The sequence below is a fragment of the Manis pentadactyla genome, chromosome 2 (assembly GCF_030020395.1).
Source record: "Manis pentadactyla isolate mManPen7 chromosome 2, mManPen7.hap1, whole genome shotgun sequence".
NCBI classification, from domain to species: domain Eukaryota; kingdom Metazoa; phylum Chordata; class Mammalia; order Pholidota; family Manidae; genus Manis; species Manis pentadactyla.
Genome location: NC_080020.1, coordinates 176,474,583 through 176,491,200, shown reverse-complemented (window position 1 = coordinate 176,491,200; position 16,618 = coordinate 176,474,583). Strand labels below are relative to the sequence as shown.

General features: G+C 40.1%; 1 protein-coding gene across 3 annotated transcripts; it reads left to right on the top strand.

The window, feature by feature from the left end:
- The first annotated feature begins 3,193 nt into the window (after positions 1–3,193).
- Positions 3,194–16,577, top strand: PCYOX1 (prenylcysteine oxidase 1). Of its 3 annotated transcripts, XM_036908300.2 has the most exons (7): positions 3,415–3,432; positions 3,827–3,935; positions 4,485–4,691; positions 5,875–6,049; positions 13,172–13,383; positions 13,728–13,880; positions 14,301–16,577. In XM_036908300.2, the coding sequence occupies exons 3-7, from the start codon at positions 4,604–4,606 to the stop codon at positions 14,957–14,959; spliced, it is 1,287 nt and encodes a 428-aa protein (XP_036764195.2). In that variant the 5' UTR covers positions 3,415–3,432; positions 3,827–3,935; positions 4,485–4,603; the 3' UTR covers positions 14,960–16,577. The 3 variants fall into 3 exon arrangements, with proteins under 3 accessions (XP_036764193.2, XP_036764192.2, XP_036764195.2); XM_036908297.2 differs by lacking the exon at positions 3,827–3,935 and having other exon boundaries at positions 3,197–3,432; XM_036908298.2 differs by lacking the exons at positions 3,827–3,935; positions 4,485–4,691 and having other exon boundaries at positions 3,194–3,432.
- The last annotated feature ends 41 nt before the right edge of the window (positions 16,578–16,618 follow it).

Genomic DNA, 16,618 nt, shown 5'->3' with positions numbered 1-16,618 from the left:
AGCTATTAAATAGCTCAGAGGAATCCTAATGCCAGAAGAGTCAGAAATTATATTTCTTGGAGAGGCCTTGGAGAGGGGCAGAAAAATTAGAGCTCTGAAATGTAGTTCAGTGTACTCATTATGCATTTTGCATTATATCTTCTAAGTTATGCGAAATACTTCTTAAATGTAGGAGAATGTGCACATCCAAAAATGTGATGTCCTCTTCAGTAGCTTGTTTAGGCTGTGGGACTTCTGGATTTCCATTTTTGGAGTTGTGTAGAATCAGCGGCACATTCTTCTAATTTTTTTCAAAGCTATCAAATATTAGTCTTTTGATGAGGAGTAACACAAATGTTAATACCAGATAGCATTTTTTAACAGGATTTTGAGATATAATTCATGTAATATACAATGCACTCACATAAAGTGTATGAGGCAGTGGTTTTTAATGAATTCACAAAAATGTAGCCATCACTATAATCAATTTTAGGACATTTTCATTATCCTAAAAAGGAAACCCTTACCAATTAGCAGTCACTCCCTATTCACCATTCCACCCCACTCCCCAACCCACTAAACCCATCAATTAGTCAGGCTTCTACACTCCCACAGAGAATGGAAGATGGGGCGTCTCGTCATGTGTTGGCTGGGAGAAACAGTAAAATCTGTGGCAGCCTTGAGTTTCTTCAGTTACTTTAAGGGGAGCTAGGCTCATCCCAAGGTTGTAGCTTTCAGCTGTTAGAAATTAGGTAGGGGGTAGGTTCAAGTCTTTACAGGCCAGAGGTTGAGGCCTAGTCCGGAAGAGGGTTCAGAGAAGCCTGACTGTTTGGTCAAGAAGAGAATCTTAGTGTTCAGCTTCCTAGGGGGACTGCTTTTTTGAGGAACACTCCTTTGAATAAATGTTTGTTATATTATCTTGTTATTTACCTTATTATTACTCATATATGTGGTGATGATGCTGGGGTTGTTGTTTGTGGAGTCGAAGGATGAACTTAGCAAACAGTCAAGGTAGGAGAGCTAGGGAGACTTTTATTAAGAGATACAGTGAGAGGACAGATAGAGCTCCTGGCTCACGCCAGGAGGGGACAAGAGAGTCTGTAGTGGTGTGTTGTAGTGGTCCCTGAATATTAAAAATTAACTTAACACAAGAAATTTACTGCTCTGATTTCTCCCTGGGATACTGGTGTGTTGGTCTAGGAGCATATCAAAAGGCTGCCTGCCCAGCTCCCAAGGTGGGCTGAGGTATTTATTGTCTTTGCTAAAGAGTAAGTTAAGAATCTTACTTCTTAAACTTCGTGGGTGTTAAAATGTAATCTTATCTTTATGGTGGAATCCTTCCTGCCTTTTACTATGTTGTTTACAGCTGGGTCTGCATGCTAAATTAGTTGCCCAGTTTGCAAATCACTTCATCAGATCTGAAGGAGGAAAGACAGCACATAGGCCTAGGCCTTTTAGCATGCTGAAGTGAATCTTACACATGATTACAAATGATCAGCATAATAAAAACATGTGCTACTCTTCTTTATATGGGGAATATTAACTGATCCCACTGAAGAATAACTCTAGAGCCTAATGTTTAACACAGAGTTTTGGTAGTGGGTTTCCTTGCATGTAATTACATTGCTCTGACTGCAAATATCCTGCCTTGCTTTTTCTAGAGGCCTTCACCCTATTCTGTCTAACCCCATGGTCCCTGTCTCTGTCATTTTCCCCTCATGACATTAAAAAAAAAACTTTTGAGTTATAGTGGCAGAATTCTTTTGGAAGGGTGAGAGTGCAGATGAGAAAACTTTTGATCCACCTCCTACTTTGCAGATCTTTAACACTGTCTCTTCACTGAGTGTCCTTTTGGTGAGCTTTTTCCCCAAGGTTTCAGTAGTAGAAATCAAAGTTTCCAAATATGACACTTGTGTCATGGTCAATAACATGATCAATTCTAATCAACCAACAAGTATTTATTAAGGGCCTAGTAGACTTAATGCACTGAGGTGTGGTGAGTAAAATATAGTTTGGAAAAAAGAAAGTAAAAGACACATAATTCAGTTCTTTCTTTGTAATTTCTTGATGTTGTGAAAAAGGGGTCATAATCTTCATATTTTATGTTCTTAAGTAGATGTGTTTATTTTTCCTATGATTTGTGTCTTGTTCCAGTAACACCTCCACTCCCCCTTTTTTACTCTGCAATGCTGGCCTCCTTGTTGTTCCTCAAACGTGCCAAGCCATTCTCCTTGCCTAGAAAGCTCTTTCCCCACTTTGCCTGGCCCACTCCCTCACTCCCTGCAAGCTTTTGCTCGAATGCCATCCTACTCAATGAGGCCTACCCAGACCATCTTATTTAAAATTGCAACCCATTCCCCAGTCCTCTTACTTCATTCTGTATCTTACATCATTTACTTATTTATGCTAATTATCATGTCTTCTTCCACTAGAATGTCAACTTCATTAGAATGAATATTTTTAAAAGTTTTTGTTCACTGATTTTTCTCAAGCTTCTAGAATATTGCCAGCCACTTGAAAGGAACTCAATAAATATTCGTCCAGTGAATGAATGCTTTTTGCACTGGATTTTCTACTTTTCAAGTTCAGCCTTTCTTTCTGTCCAATTTACTACCCCTTCATCCATACTGTTCTTCATGCTCATGTACTGGTTTTTCTTTTCTTTTCTTGGGGGTGGGTGGGGTATTTTAATTACAGAAATGGGATCATATAATGCCTATCACTTCATCTACCAGCTTTTCTCACCAACAATCCTAAGACATTATAGATCCCACATTCTTTTTAATACTTGCATAATTTTCCATCACAGGATATGGGTACATACTTTTATTCATTCACTGTATTTCACCTTGGCCACCAATCCCCGGTCTCCCTCATTTTTCTTTTCACCTAAGCACCATTTACCCATTTGTCTCGTACCCAACAGTCCCCGGAACACAGTGATCCCTCAATAAGTATTTGCTGCTCTACTGGTCTGTTTCGACAGCGATTAGCTATGTGCTTTCTTTGAGAAAGAGCGATCATAGGGACAGAAAAGGGCACTAATGAAGAACTAAGTTGTTTCGCCTGAATAGATGAGGAAGGAGGTGAGCTACGGCAAGCCTCCGCTTCTGGAGCCTTTGGTGTCTCCCTGGAGGGGCGGGGCAGGGCGGGCTTCAGGGACCGAGCGGACCAGGTTGGGAACTGCTGGAAGGACAGGCGGACACGCGGCGACAGGGGCCTGAGCGGGCGGGGCGGAGTGGGCGGGGCTCAGCGGGGCCGACCGGCGGCGGAGCGGGGGGTTGGGACGGACAGAGCGCGCAGCCGTGCGGGCTGTCGGGAGCTCCCTGGGTGGCTGCTGCGCTCGGGGAGCCATGGGGTGCACTGCTGGGGAGCTCGTCTCGTTGCTTCTCGGGCTGGGGCTGCTGCTGTGCCCCGGGAGCGCGGAGCTGCGGGCCCCACCGGATAAAATCGGTAGGCGAGAAGGGGGCGGTGCAGAACGGGATTCGGAGCGCGCTCCGCGCTGGGCAGCCGCTGCGAGGTACACGCAGTCACGGCGCCCACCTGGAGGCGAGGGCCTAGCCCTCCGCGCGGGTCGCGCTCTTCCCGGTGTTCTCGGGGTAGCCTTCGGTGCCCTAGGGACGTGCCTTACCGGGCGTGTCGATATGCCCACTTGAGGAATGGGTCTGGGTGGTGGAGGGGAGACCAGGGCGGGCGCGCGGCCGCCCAGCGTCCCTGCAAAACCCCTGTCTTGGAGGCCTGGGGTTCCGGGGAGGCCGAGGCCGCTCTGGGCGCCGTCCTTTGCTGCCCCTTTTGGAGGCTAGCCTTCTCGTGCGTCCTGGAGTGACGGGCCCATTCTGTTCTGCAGATGACAGGAGTACGCGGGCACAGCTCACCGAGCAGTGCAAACAAGCTGATCCAGTCTTCTTCCCTAGATAGGCGATAACGCTCTTCCCCGCCCCGCCCGCTTTGCTGAGGTCGGCCGGCTCTCAGGAGGCCCCTGGCTTGCACAATTTCTCTGCCTGGGACTACTGCACAGCCGAAATAATCCACTGCCTTTCTAGTTTCAGCCTTGTTTTTTTGCTCCCTGTTTTGGTTTGCTTTGTTTTTTATTCCCATTAAAGCTGTGTTCTTTGGGTTCATTAGCTATACTGAGACAGAATGAATCTAGGCAAAAATGGCGGCCACTTTATTTAAAATGCGTGCTGGAAATTCGTGCCCACCTCTTCTTTTCCTATGAGTTTGGGCACAAAGGGGAGTGTGCAGGCCCGCTGGTGCCTTGACAAAGAGCTATGAGAACCTTTGGACATCTGGAAAAAAAAATCTCGTTTCAGTTTGTAAGTTAATTTACTACCACTTTTATCTGGGGCAGTGTCTGTCCAACTGTCACTTGCCTCCCCCTCTCCCGAGCTTTCCTAAATTACTAATAGGCTAACGCAATATCTGCTATTGTTGATGACCTTTCAAAAAAAAAGCAAAACCCACAAAGCTGGTAAGAGGGAAACTCTTCCTTTTATCCCCCCTAGCAATTATTGGAGCTGGAATCGGTGGCACTTCAGCAGCCTATTATCTGCGGCAGAAATTTGGGAAAGATGTGAAGATTGATCTGTTTGAAAGAGGAGAGGTGGGGGGCCGTCTGGCCACCATGACTGTGAGGGGGCAAGAATACGAGGGAGGAGGGTCTGTCATCCATCCTTTAAATCTGCACATGAAGCGTTTTGTCAAGGACCTGGGTAAGTAATTTGGTCTTGGAGCCAAGCAGCTTTCAGTGTGACCATCCACAGATATTTGTATCAGCTAGGGAACTGAAACTTTTCCTCCTTGTTAATTGTCTTATACAAAGAAGTTGGGAAAGCTGTTTTCCTCACTTTTTTGCTAGCAACTGGTACTGTCTTAGTTAGGAACCACTCTCCTGTAATGGGACACTAGTTATTTTTATCTTCACTTATCTGGAATTACAGCCATGGGGTTGGGGTGGAGATGGTTGCTGTTATCAGTTCTTAAACTTCTGGGTTTTGAAGAATCAAAGATTTGGGTTTGCAGAGATCTAGTGTGCTCATTTTATAGCTGGAGCAATGAGGCCCAGAGGCTTGAAGTGTCTGGCTTAAGGTTACACAGCTAATAGGTACAGACATGTGCCTAGAACCTGGGACATCGGACTGCTTTCCTACTAGCAGAGGAGCTGGATACGTTGTGGAAGTCTGGCAGGCCTCTGCAGGCCCTTTTCTCAGGGAATATTGTGTAATTTTTTAGCTTCTTTCCAGTTATCTGAAATACCTGGTTATACAAAATAGGATTTGCACAGAAACGGGGATGCCTCCTTTCCCTTATCTGCTTTCCGTATTTCCTCTGGATGCGTCCTGGGCCTCTCCACTATGAGGGCACGTATATATGCCAGGAGCAATTTATACCGCAAAGATTCATGTATGACCTTTATGTTTTTAAGTTGAATTCATTGGTACTTTGGCTTTTCCCTTGTGATTTTTTTAGTCTTCTTAGACTGAAAGTAGCCAGTCTAATTCTTTTGATGTATCTGCATGATCCTTTGACCCATCTTTTAGAGAGTCTGCTTTTAGGCAGCGTAGTGAGTGTATATAATGTATCACATACTGTTCTAAAGACAGAGCTCCTCATCTTACTACGCTGATGGACGGTGACTGCAATGGGTGTGTGGGGGGGACTTGATAACATGGGTGAACGTAGTAACCACAATGTTGCTCATGTGAAACCTTCATAAGATTGTATATCAATGATACCTTAGAAAAAAAAAGAGGTCCTTTAATAAGTCTCCTGACAATGGGGGGAAGCCCGGAATTAACTCACTTCAGAGAGTCCCCAGTAGCTTCAGATTACATTCTGAAGTCATTGTTCATCTTAGAAACCGCTGACTTACTACCCTTTCTCTTTTTTTTGCAGGTCTCTCAACTATTCAGAGCTATGGTGGCCTAATGGGGGTTTATAATGGAGAGACTATGGTGTTTGAGGAGAGCAGCTGGTTTATAATTAACATGATTAAACTAATTTGGCACTATGGATTTCAGCCCCTCCGAATGCACATGTGGGTAGAAGATATATTAGACAAGTTTATGAGGTAATTTTCCCCCTTGATCTTTAGGAATTATAGTTTCTTGGAAAAGTTCTCTACCTAATTGCAAGGCCTGTTGGTAAATTGTTAGGCAAATGTTTTGTATAAAGTATGCAGACCATTTATCCACTTGGAAATTGAAAGGGTAGTTTATTTTTACTTCTGAAATGTATTTTGTAAATGCTTATTTAGTGTTACCAGACACTCTTAAATGCTCTACAAATATTACCTTCTTGAACTCTCATGGCCGCTCTCTCAGGTAGGCACTGTTACTAGCTGCTTTTTACAAATGTAGAAGGTGGAGGCATAGAGAGGTTTTAAGTGTACCCCTAGTAAGTGGGGGAGCTGAAGTTTCTACCCAGGCAGTCTGACTCCAGAGTCCTCACTCTTAACTCTGCTCTGTGCTGGTATTGTGTAGTTGAATGTAGTAATGTGCACAAGAGCTTGTAGAAAGGATCAGAAAACTTCAGTGAGCTGTAATTGTGACCTGATGTTTCAGTTATCCTGAGGTATAGTATCAGTTCTGTGCCCCCCAAATTTAACTTAAGATATTAAATGCCAGCACTGGGTAGTGAGAATACAGGTGCCTTTTTCTTTTTCTTCATGTTTTTCTGTATTTTCAAAATTTTCTGTGTGTATGAATGTTCATTGCTTTGGTAATTAGGAAAAAACAACAAAATAACCAGTCTAACTTTGAAAGATTCAACCTATTTTTTTTTTTAAGGCTGTTGGCATGTGCTAGTTTTTATGCTGTTTTACAATTTTAGATGCTGGAGAAATTAAACTTGTAAATGCCAATAATATTTCATCACTATGACTGTTCCAACATAATAAAATAATTGTTAAAAAGTTAAAATTACATGTCATATGACCAGGTATTGACCAGGACAAGTACAAGAGTTGAGGAGGTTAAGTACACTCTAGTTTCTGTAACTTATGATAGTTATGGATTTCTTTCTTTTTAAATATCATTCTTAGGTCAATTCCTTGCACAGCCTTTCCAGTTGGGTACATTAAGGTCACAGTGCAGATTGTTTTAAAGTAGTCATTAAGTCGTTTATTTAATTCACCAAATACTGAGTGCCTGCTTCGTGCCAGGCGCTATCCTAGGTCTTGAGGAGGCAGAACGTAGAATTTGTCCATGCCCTCAAAGAATATACTTTCTAATAGAGAGATAAGCAATAAACCAATAGCTAAGAAAATGTATAGAATTTGTGTAGAGACAGCCAGGCACCTTTTAAAGAAGGAAGGTGGCATGTTGCAGCATGTTCAGCAGGTAAATTAACTTCAGATGGCATAGATGCAGCCTCCCTGTATGCTTTATTTTTCTTATCTGTTTGACATGTAGAGAATTGCCCTTTGAGAAATTAAGAAATCACTTTTAAAGTGAATTCAGGGTATTACAGAACTGTGCAGAAGATCCAGTGAGGAGACCACATAGGTTATACTACTTTTGATTTTATTAAACAGTTCCCAAACTGTGGAATTATTGGCCTCCGCCCCAACCCCATCTATCTTTGATATTTGATTATATAGCACTGGCCTTTGTGTTGTTTAAAGGAGCATGCATCATACATTTGTGTTTTGTTTAATAAATCAAGAGCATACAGATCTTATTTTGATAATTTTATCATATGCTATGAGATAGTTGGAGGGAAGGCTGGTATTGAGCCAGCATGTGCCAGTTAAAATAGTGAAATACTGCTGGACTGGTGAAATAGCTGCTGCCTTGCTTGGAATTCCCTTTCCCAGCATGGAGTCTCCACTCTGTTCCAGTGTTGTAGTCAGCCTACTTTCTGTTTAATGCCATAACCAGTTGTTAAGTAGTTGTAATATCACCCCATGTTGGAGAGACACTGGAATGTCACAAAAGCCAGGATTGGGAGCCACAGAGGTTGCCAAAGAGGAATCTGGAACAACAGATTCCCCTGCATTTTAGTAAAGCAGTTGTTCTCAATGTTGGCTGCAATTAGATTTACAAGGCAATCTTTCTAAAATAAGAATGCTGTGCTCCATCCCTATGGAGTTTTGATTTCATTGTTCTGGAGTAGGGGGCCTTGTCATTGGTATTTTTAAAAGCACCTCAAGTGAATCTTACATACAGTCAGAAGAACTACTAGGTTAAAATGCACAGTTGGAGAGTATTCTGGAGCTTTTTCTTTGAACAGTGTAGAAACCTAAAGTCCTTGCTCAAAATTTTTTCCCCCTTTTTGGGATATGTATGACAGGTGCGGTTGGGTCCTCTTCAAAGTGGCTCATGTGGTCTTCCTCTTTTTTTTTTTATTTTGGTATCATTAATATAAAATCACATGAGCAACATTGTGGTTACTAGATTTCCCCCATTATCAAGTATCCCCACCACATACCCCATTACAGTCACTGTCCATCAGCATAGTAAGATGCTATAGAGTCACTACTTGTCTTCTCTGTGCTATACTGCCTTCCCGTGCCCCCCGCTACATTATGTGTGCTAATCATAATGCCCCTTATTCCCCTTATCCCTCCCTTCCTACCCATCCTCCCCAGTCCCTTTCCTTTTGGCAACTGTTAGTCCATTCTTGGGTTCTGTGAGTCTGCTGCTGTTTTGTTCCTTCAGTTTTTGCTTTGTTTTTACATTCCACAGATGAGTGAAATCATTTGATTCTTGTCTTTGTCCACCTGGTTTATTTCACTGAGCATAATACCCTCTGGCTCCATCCATGTTGTTGCAAATGGTAGGATCTGTTTTCTTTTTATGGCCAAATAATATGCCATTGTGTATATGTACCACATCTTCTTTATCCATTCATCTACTGATGGACACTTAGGTCACTTCCATTTCTTGGCTATTGTAAATAGTGCTGCGATAAACATAGGGGTGCACATGTCTTTTTCAAACTGGGATCCTATATTCTTTGGGTAAATTCCTAGGAATGGAATTCCTGGGTCAAATGGTATTTCTATTTTTAGTAAACTCCATTTTGAGGAACCTCCATAGTGCCTTCCACAATGGTTGAACTAGTTTACATTCCCACCAGCAGTGCTAGGAGGGTTCCCCTTTCTCTGCATCCTTGTCAGCATTTATTGTTCCTAGACTTTTCTATGTTGGCCATCCTAACTGGTGTGAGGTGGTATCTCATTGTGGTTTTAATTTGCATTTCCCTGATAATTAGCGATGTAGAGCATCTTTTCATGTGCCTGTTGGCTATCTGCATTTCTTTGGAGAAGTGTCTGTTCGTATCCTCTGTCCATTTTTTAATAGGGTTACTTGCTTTTTGGGTGTTGAGGGTGTGTGATTTCTTTATATATTTTGGATGTTAAACCCTTGTTGGATATGTCATTTACAAATATATTCTCTCATACTGTAGGATGCCTTTTTGTTCTGCTGATGGTGTCATTTGCTGTACAGAAGTTTTTTAGCACGGTGTAGTCCCATTTGTTCATTTTTTTTTTTTCCTTGCGTTCAGGAGATGGGTTCAGGAAAAAGTTGCTCATGTTTATATTCAAGAGATTTTTGCCTATGTTTTCTTCTAAGAGTTTTATGGTTTCATGACTTACATTCAGGTCTTTAATCCATTTTGAGTTTACTTTTCTGTATGGGGTTAGGCAATAATCTAGTTTCATTCTCTTGCATGTAGCTGTCCAGTTTTGCCAACACCAGCTGTTGAAGAGGCCGTCATTTCCCCATTGTATGTCTATGGCTCCTTTATCGTATATTAATTGACCATATATGCTTGGGTTTATTTTTATATCTGGGCTCTCTAGTCTGTTCCATTGGTCTATGGGTCTGTTCTTGTGCCAGTACCAAATTGTCTTTATTACTGTAGCTTTTGTAGTAGAGCTTGAAGTCGGGGAGTGTAATCCCCTCCGCTTTATTCTTCCTTCTCAGGATTACTTTGGCTATTCAGGGTCTTTTGTGGTTTCACATGAATTTTAGAACTATTTGTTCTAGTTCGTTGAAGAATGCTGTTCGTATTTTGATAGGGATTGCATTGAATCTGTGGATTGCTTTAGGCAGGATGGCCATCTTGACAATATTAATTCTTCCTATCCATGAGCACAGGATGTGTTTCCATTTATCGGTATCTTCTTTAATTTCTCTCATGAGTGTCTTGTAGTTTTCAGAGTATAGGTCTTTCACTTCCTTGGTTAGATTTATTCCTAGGTATTTTATTCTTTTTGATGCAATTGTGAATGATTTCTCTTTCTGCTAGTTCATCGTTAGTATATATGAATGCAACAGATTTCTGTGTATTAATTTTGTATCTGTGTAATTAATTCCGTGTATTAATTTTTTGAATTCAGATATTAGATGTAGTAGTTTTGGAGTAAGTTCTTCATGTGGTCTTCTCCAGAAACTTTTGGGGGTTTTGCTGACCAGCTTTGGGGAGGTCAAGTTACATTGTCATTTTTGTGCTTCCATTTCAGTGTGCACAGTGTGAGCTTAAGGTCAGTGTGACAGTAGTAAACCATGACACTTGAAAGAGGGGTAAAACTTGTGGTACCCCTGGGTGTATGCATTCCTTTTTTCTCTGTTGTTGGAGGTACTTGGGGTGGCAATCCTGCAGCCCCTGTTATCCAGACTTGCCAGGTTGATATCCAAGTCTGAGCATGTACTTACACAATTTTGGTTGGATGCCATTCCTTACTTCAAAGCCCAATCTCTTATCTGACTCTTTTCAACAAAGTCTTCCCCTAATACTCTAGTCGTCATTCATTTCTCTCTTCACTATAATCACTATGCTGTGCATTAGATTTATAGTTGCTGCCTTCTTTTGTTTTAGAGAGGTATTTTCTAGTATACTGTTTAAATTATTTTGTTGTTTCTTTTAGTATATGTATTTTTTTGTTATTAGTTTTAGTATTAATATTACTATTAATTACTAGTTTTATTTACTGGTGATTACTTTTAATCTTAAAATAATGTTAATTGCTTAAAACAGTGTTGTTTTAATACCAACTTAATTTCAATAGCATACAAAAACTTTGCTCCAATATATTTTGTTACCACACCATCTTTTGTGTTATCATTACAAGCTCCTTAGCTTTATAGTTATTACTTTATGCAGTTGTCTTTTAAGTCAGATAGGAGAAAAGAGTTACAAACATCTATACTTTTTAAAACTATTATATTTACATATATAGTTACCTTTACCAGTACTGTTTATTTCTTTATCTGGATTTGAGTTTGTCTAGTGTCATCTCAGCCTGAGGGACTCCCTTTAGTATTTCTTGGAGAGCTAGTATTGAATTAATCTGTTTTTGTTTACCTGGGATAATCTTAATTTCTGTTCATTTTTGAAGGAGAGTTTTGCTGGATATGGAACTTTTTGTTGATGGTCTTTTCTTTCAGCAATTTGAGCATCATCCTTTTTGGCCTTCATGGTTTCTGATGAGAAGTCAGCTGTTTATCTCATTGAGTCTCCCTTGTGCTGGTTAAGTCACTTTTCTCTTGCTGCTTTCAGAATTCTTTTTTTTGTCCTTCCACAGTTTGACTGTTGATGCATTTAAGTATGGATTCTGCTTGGATTTGTTGTATTTATATGCTTTGGATTTGAGTGTATTCTGCTTGGATTTGTTGAGATTCCTGGATGTGCGGATTAATGTTTTCCATCAAATTTGGGAAGTTTGGGCTGTTTTTTTTTCAGTTTTTTTGTCCTTTTTTCTCTTCTCCTTCTAGGATTCCCATTATGAGTATGTTGATATGTTTTGTTGTCCAAAAGGTCTCTGAGGCTCTGCTCATTTTTTTCTTTCTATATGTGTCAGTTGACCTTATCTTTGAGTTCACTGATTTGTCTGCTATTTCAAATCTGCTGTTGAGTCCCTCTAGATAATTTTTTATTTCTATTAAGTCTGTATTGTACTTTTCAACTCCAAAATTAAAACTTTTTTGTGTTTTTATTGATAGTCTATATTTCATGAAACAGTCTCATACTTATTTTAGTTCTTTAGACATGGCTTCCTTTATTTGTTTGAACATATTTATAATAGCTTATTTGAAGTCTTTGTCTAGCAAGTCCAATGTCTGGGTCCAGGGACAGTTTCTATTGACTCCCTTTTCCTACTTGTGTTTGGGCCACACTTTCTTGTTTCTCTGGGTGTCTCATGATTTTTGTTGAAAACTGGACATTTAAAATAATATTAGATGGCAACTCCAGTCAGATTTTCCCTCACCTCAGGATTAGTTGTTGCTGTTTGTTTAGTGACTTTCTGGGACTAAGTCTAAAGTCTGTATTCTTTGTCATATGTGGCCAGTGAAGTGTGTGTGTGTTGGGGTATGTTTTGGATGGTTTTGCAGGCAGTTTATACCTCTACTTAGCCTTTATTTCCTGCTTGCTCAAAGCCTCAAGGTCAGCCAGAGATAACAGATTAGGACCTTCTCAGGTCTGCTGTGGGCATGTGGCAGCCTCATACATGGGCATGGCCTTTGAGGTCCCTAGGAATGTGTCATGTTTTCCATTCCCCAGTATTTCTTTTTAGTCTTTCAGTCTACCTCTTGTTAGTCCTAGATGGTATCAAGCTTTTGGCAGCTGTGATGTTAAATTGCCACTGATTCTTTTGACAATGCCCTCAGCAGGTAGATCAGATATTCATGTTAGTAGTTTGAATATAAATCCTGACTTAAGTCAAGGAAATTAGAATAAAGTAACAAGAGAAATGTTAGATTGGTAAGATTTTCTTTTTGGGTGGGAGAAGCAGAAAGAAGTGAAAATGTTTCAAACTGAAACCAAATGAACTGAATGAAACTAAATTCAGGATGTTAGGAGGGACTTGTTAGTTTTGGTTGGGATGGCTGGGTGGGTGGTGGATCAAGCCTGATGGGAAGATGCATGTCTAATTTTCGACATGTCTCAGTGCTGCTGAAGATAAGGTGAACAAGACATACCCACTTCTTAAAAGGTGCTCACAAAGACCATATTAATGCAGAAGAGCTTATGCAAAGGACATTGGCCTTGCAGAGGAGGGAGAGGGAGGGCCAAGAGCTTCTGGGATATCTGGGGAAGATGGTGACTGAGGTGCCTATCACGATAGGTACCCTTCAGAAGGAAACATGAAAGTCAGTTTGAGTCTTACTATTTATCTTATTTGTGCATCCCCTTTCCCCTATCTTGTTTGGTGTTTAATGGCCACTTCTTTTCTTTTCAAAAGGATCTACCGCTACCAATCTCATGACTATGCCTTCAGTAGTGTAGAAAAGTTACTACATTCCCTCGGAGGGGACGACTTCCTTGGAATGCTTAACCGAACACTTCTTGAAACCTTGCAGAAAGCAGGCTTCTCTGAGAAATTCCTCAATGAAATTGTTGCTCCTGTCATGAGGGTCAATTATGGCCAAAGCATGGACATCAATGGCTTTGTGGGTAAGCCACGGCTCAAAACAGTTATGGACATTAGTTCATAGGGGGACTTGACTGGATGCTATGGTGGCTCCTGACTTTAGGCCATGAGTTGGAGACTACCTTTTTCTGTGAAACCTCACACATTGTTGGCAAAATTGTGTATATATAAATGTACATTTTTATGGGGAGAGTCCTTAGCTTTTCTTATAGTTGAATCATTCTCAGCTGGCAAAGATTTTGCCCCCAGGGTCCATTTGGCAATGTCTGGAAGACATATGGAGGAGAACTCACCTAATTGGGAAGGAGAGTGGGTAGAGGGCCTCTTACAGTAACAATTAAAACACATTTTTTCCTGCTACTGACAGGGGCAGTGTCAATGTCTTGTGCTGATTCTGGCCTTTGGGCAGTCGATGGTGGCAATAAACTTGTTTGCTCAGGACTCCTTCAGGCATCCAAAAGCAACCTGATACCTGGCTCAGTAATGTACATAGAGGAGAAAACAAGGACAAAGTATACCGGTGAGTTTGCATTTCTGTTTTACTCTTGCTACTTTCCCCTGTAGGAAATAATTGCTAAGGTAGAAAAACCTCTCTTCCACCATACCTCTCACTCAGTTCCAAATGATGGGAATTTTAAATTGTGTATGCTATGTAGAAATATTCCCAATTGTGTTCAAGTACAGTGAGTGGCATGACTCCTTGGATGTAAAAAGTATTCTCATCTTTAAAAGTAGAACTTTCATATTTTGTATTATTGACAAGGTAGTATTTCTATTCTGAGTATGAAATTGGCCTCAGTTTTGGACAGTTATCTTACAGGATAAAACTACTTTAATTCCTTATAATTACAAACTATTAAGAAGGTGTAGGATTATTTTTAGAAGATGTAAAATAGTGTTAGAAACACTAAAGAAATGTATGGTTCCTTATTTCCTCTAGGAAATCCCACAAAGATGTATGAAGTCGTCTACCAAACTGGACCTGAGACCCGTTCAGACTTCTATGACATAGTTTTGGTGGCCACTCCACTGAATCGGAAAATGTCCAATATAACTTTTCTCAACTTTGACCCTCCAATTGCGGAATTCCATCAATACTACCAACATATAGTAACAACTTTAATTAAGGGGCAATTGAATTCAACTATTTTTAGCTCCAGAGCTTTAGCTGAGTTTGATCTTAGTACTATCTTAACCACAGATAATTCAGATTTGTTCATTAATAGCATTGGGATTGTATCTTCTGTGAGAGAAAATAATAATTTTCAACCACCAACAGATGGCACATATATTTGGAAGATCTTTTCCCCAGAAATTCTTACTAAAGAACAAATTTTAAAGCTCTTTTTGTCCTATGATTATGCTGTGAAGCAGCTGTGGCTTGCATATCCCCATTATAAACCTCCAGAGAAATGCCCCTCCATCATACTACACGACCACCTTTATTACCTCAATGGCATAGAGTGTGCAGCAAGCGCCATGGAGATGAGTGCCATTGCAGCCCACAATGCCGCTCTTCTTGCCTATCACCGCTGGAATGGGCACATAGACATGATTGACCAAGAGGACTTATATGAGAAACTTAAAACTGAACTATGAAATAACACTATCATTTTCCCCTCCTGGTAACAAATGGAGCATCACTGGCAAAAACAACACAATCTGAGCAAAGATGATTGTGAATCAGGTATTTTGTCATCATTATTATTTAACTAAAATAACCCAAGTGAGTCATGAGGAAATACAAGGTTCTAATTGAGTGTGAAGGTGTAACTATTGCATTTATGTCATCTCTAAAATTTCTTCACTTTTAATATCCATAAATAGTATTTCCCAAACTTGTCTGAGATTCACCAGGAGTTTGTTAAATAATGGATTCCCTAGCTCCTCTGGAGATTCTCATTCAGTAGGTCTGGGGGTGGGATGCTGGATTTTGAACAAAACCTTAGAGCATTTTAAATAAGCTGAGCACTTGAAAAATGTAAAGATCAGAAGATAGTTAAAACTACTATGGGAGTTGGTATCATATGCCTGGCTTTAGTTAATAATTTATGCCCTCTTCAAAGTAAAAGTGCCCATGCTTGCAGCCTTGACTTTCAGAATGTTCTTTTGATTGCTTCTGTCTGGATTTAATTATGGGTGAAATTCAGAAATCTAAGTCATATAACCTTAAGATGTCATACAAAAATCTCAAGTAAAATGAAAAGCAAATATAGGCTACTGATTTAAGAATTTGGCATTCTACTATGAAATCCTCAGTTATGGAGCTTTAAAAAATAGATTCCCCACAACCAGAGATTGATTTAATGAATTAAGGACAGGACCCCAGCATTGTAGCTTTTTAAAGTTCCTAATGTGCAACCTGAATTGAGAATCACTGATGTGGGGTGTAAGCTGTCTTCAAAGGGTTTTTAGTGCCTTAAAGGTCCCAAGAAACCAATCCATTATCAAAGCTGATCCATTTTGTGAAGATTGATTTCTCTAAATGAGAACTCCAGTAGTAATCTTGATAGTAGAGGCAATTTAGTGTACTCCAGAGCAGATTACACTAAAGTAGGATATTTAGAATGACACCACACTTGATCAAATAAATCCAGCATATGTTCAAACTATTAAATGCTTCTAAAGCTACTGTAGCATTTTGGTAAGAAATTGGTTGCTGAAATCTTGTTTTAAGGCAGTAGTTCTCAACCTTGGCTGCATATTGGAATCACCTGTAGGACTATAAAGCTTCCCAAATGATTCTGTGTGCAGCCAAACTTGAGAACCAGTTCTACACTTACTATACGAAGATCATGACTGACTGTCCTTGTAGTCACTAGTAGGACAGAAAAAAAGCCTGTGCTTTCTCAAAGTAAATCCAACAAAGTCAACGTGTACTGTAAAAAAAAGTTCTTCACCTGATTAAAGCAGTAGCTACTTTAGCAAAATGGGGGAAGAGAACATTGATTCCTCAAGATTTTTTTCTCTGCTACAATTGTGAATATTAGTATGCTGATAAAATTGCCAAGATATATTTGATATAAAGGCAGGGCTTAAATTTATAGTTTGCCAAAGGGTCAGCTTTTTTCTGATTTTATTCTTAACAAGTATGTTACATATTCTTATTTTTTCCTCTTGTGGTTTCAATGAAAACAGTATTGTAGAGAATGTAATATTGTGTTATGTGTATGTTAAGGATCAGTAAATATTAATGAAATAGTTTCTGTCACCCTAAGACTTGTTTTGCAATGAGATTTATTTTCACTTGAAAGAACA

Bases quoted from the DNA above. Each gene is read 5' to 3' on its own strand.
- PCYOX1 (XM_036908297.2), top strand. From the start codon at position 3,333: ATGGGGTGCACTGCTGGGGAGCTCGTCTCGTTGCTTCTCGGGCTGGGG. The intron at 6,050-13,171 runs GTAATTTTCCCC...TCTTTTCAAAAG, and splicing joins ATATTAGACAAGTTTATGAG to GATCTACCGCTACCAATCTC. The intron at 13,881-14,300 runs GTGAGTTTGCAT...TATTTCCTCTAG, and splicing joins AACAAGGACAAAGTATACCG to GAAATCCCACAAAGATGTAT.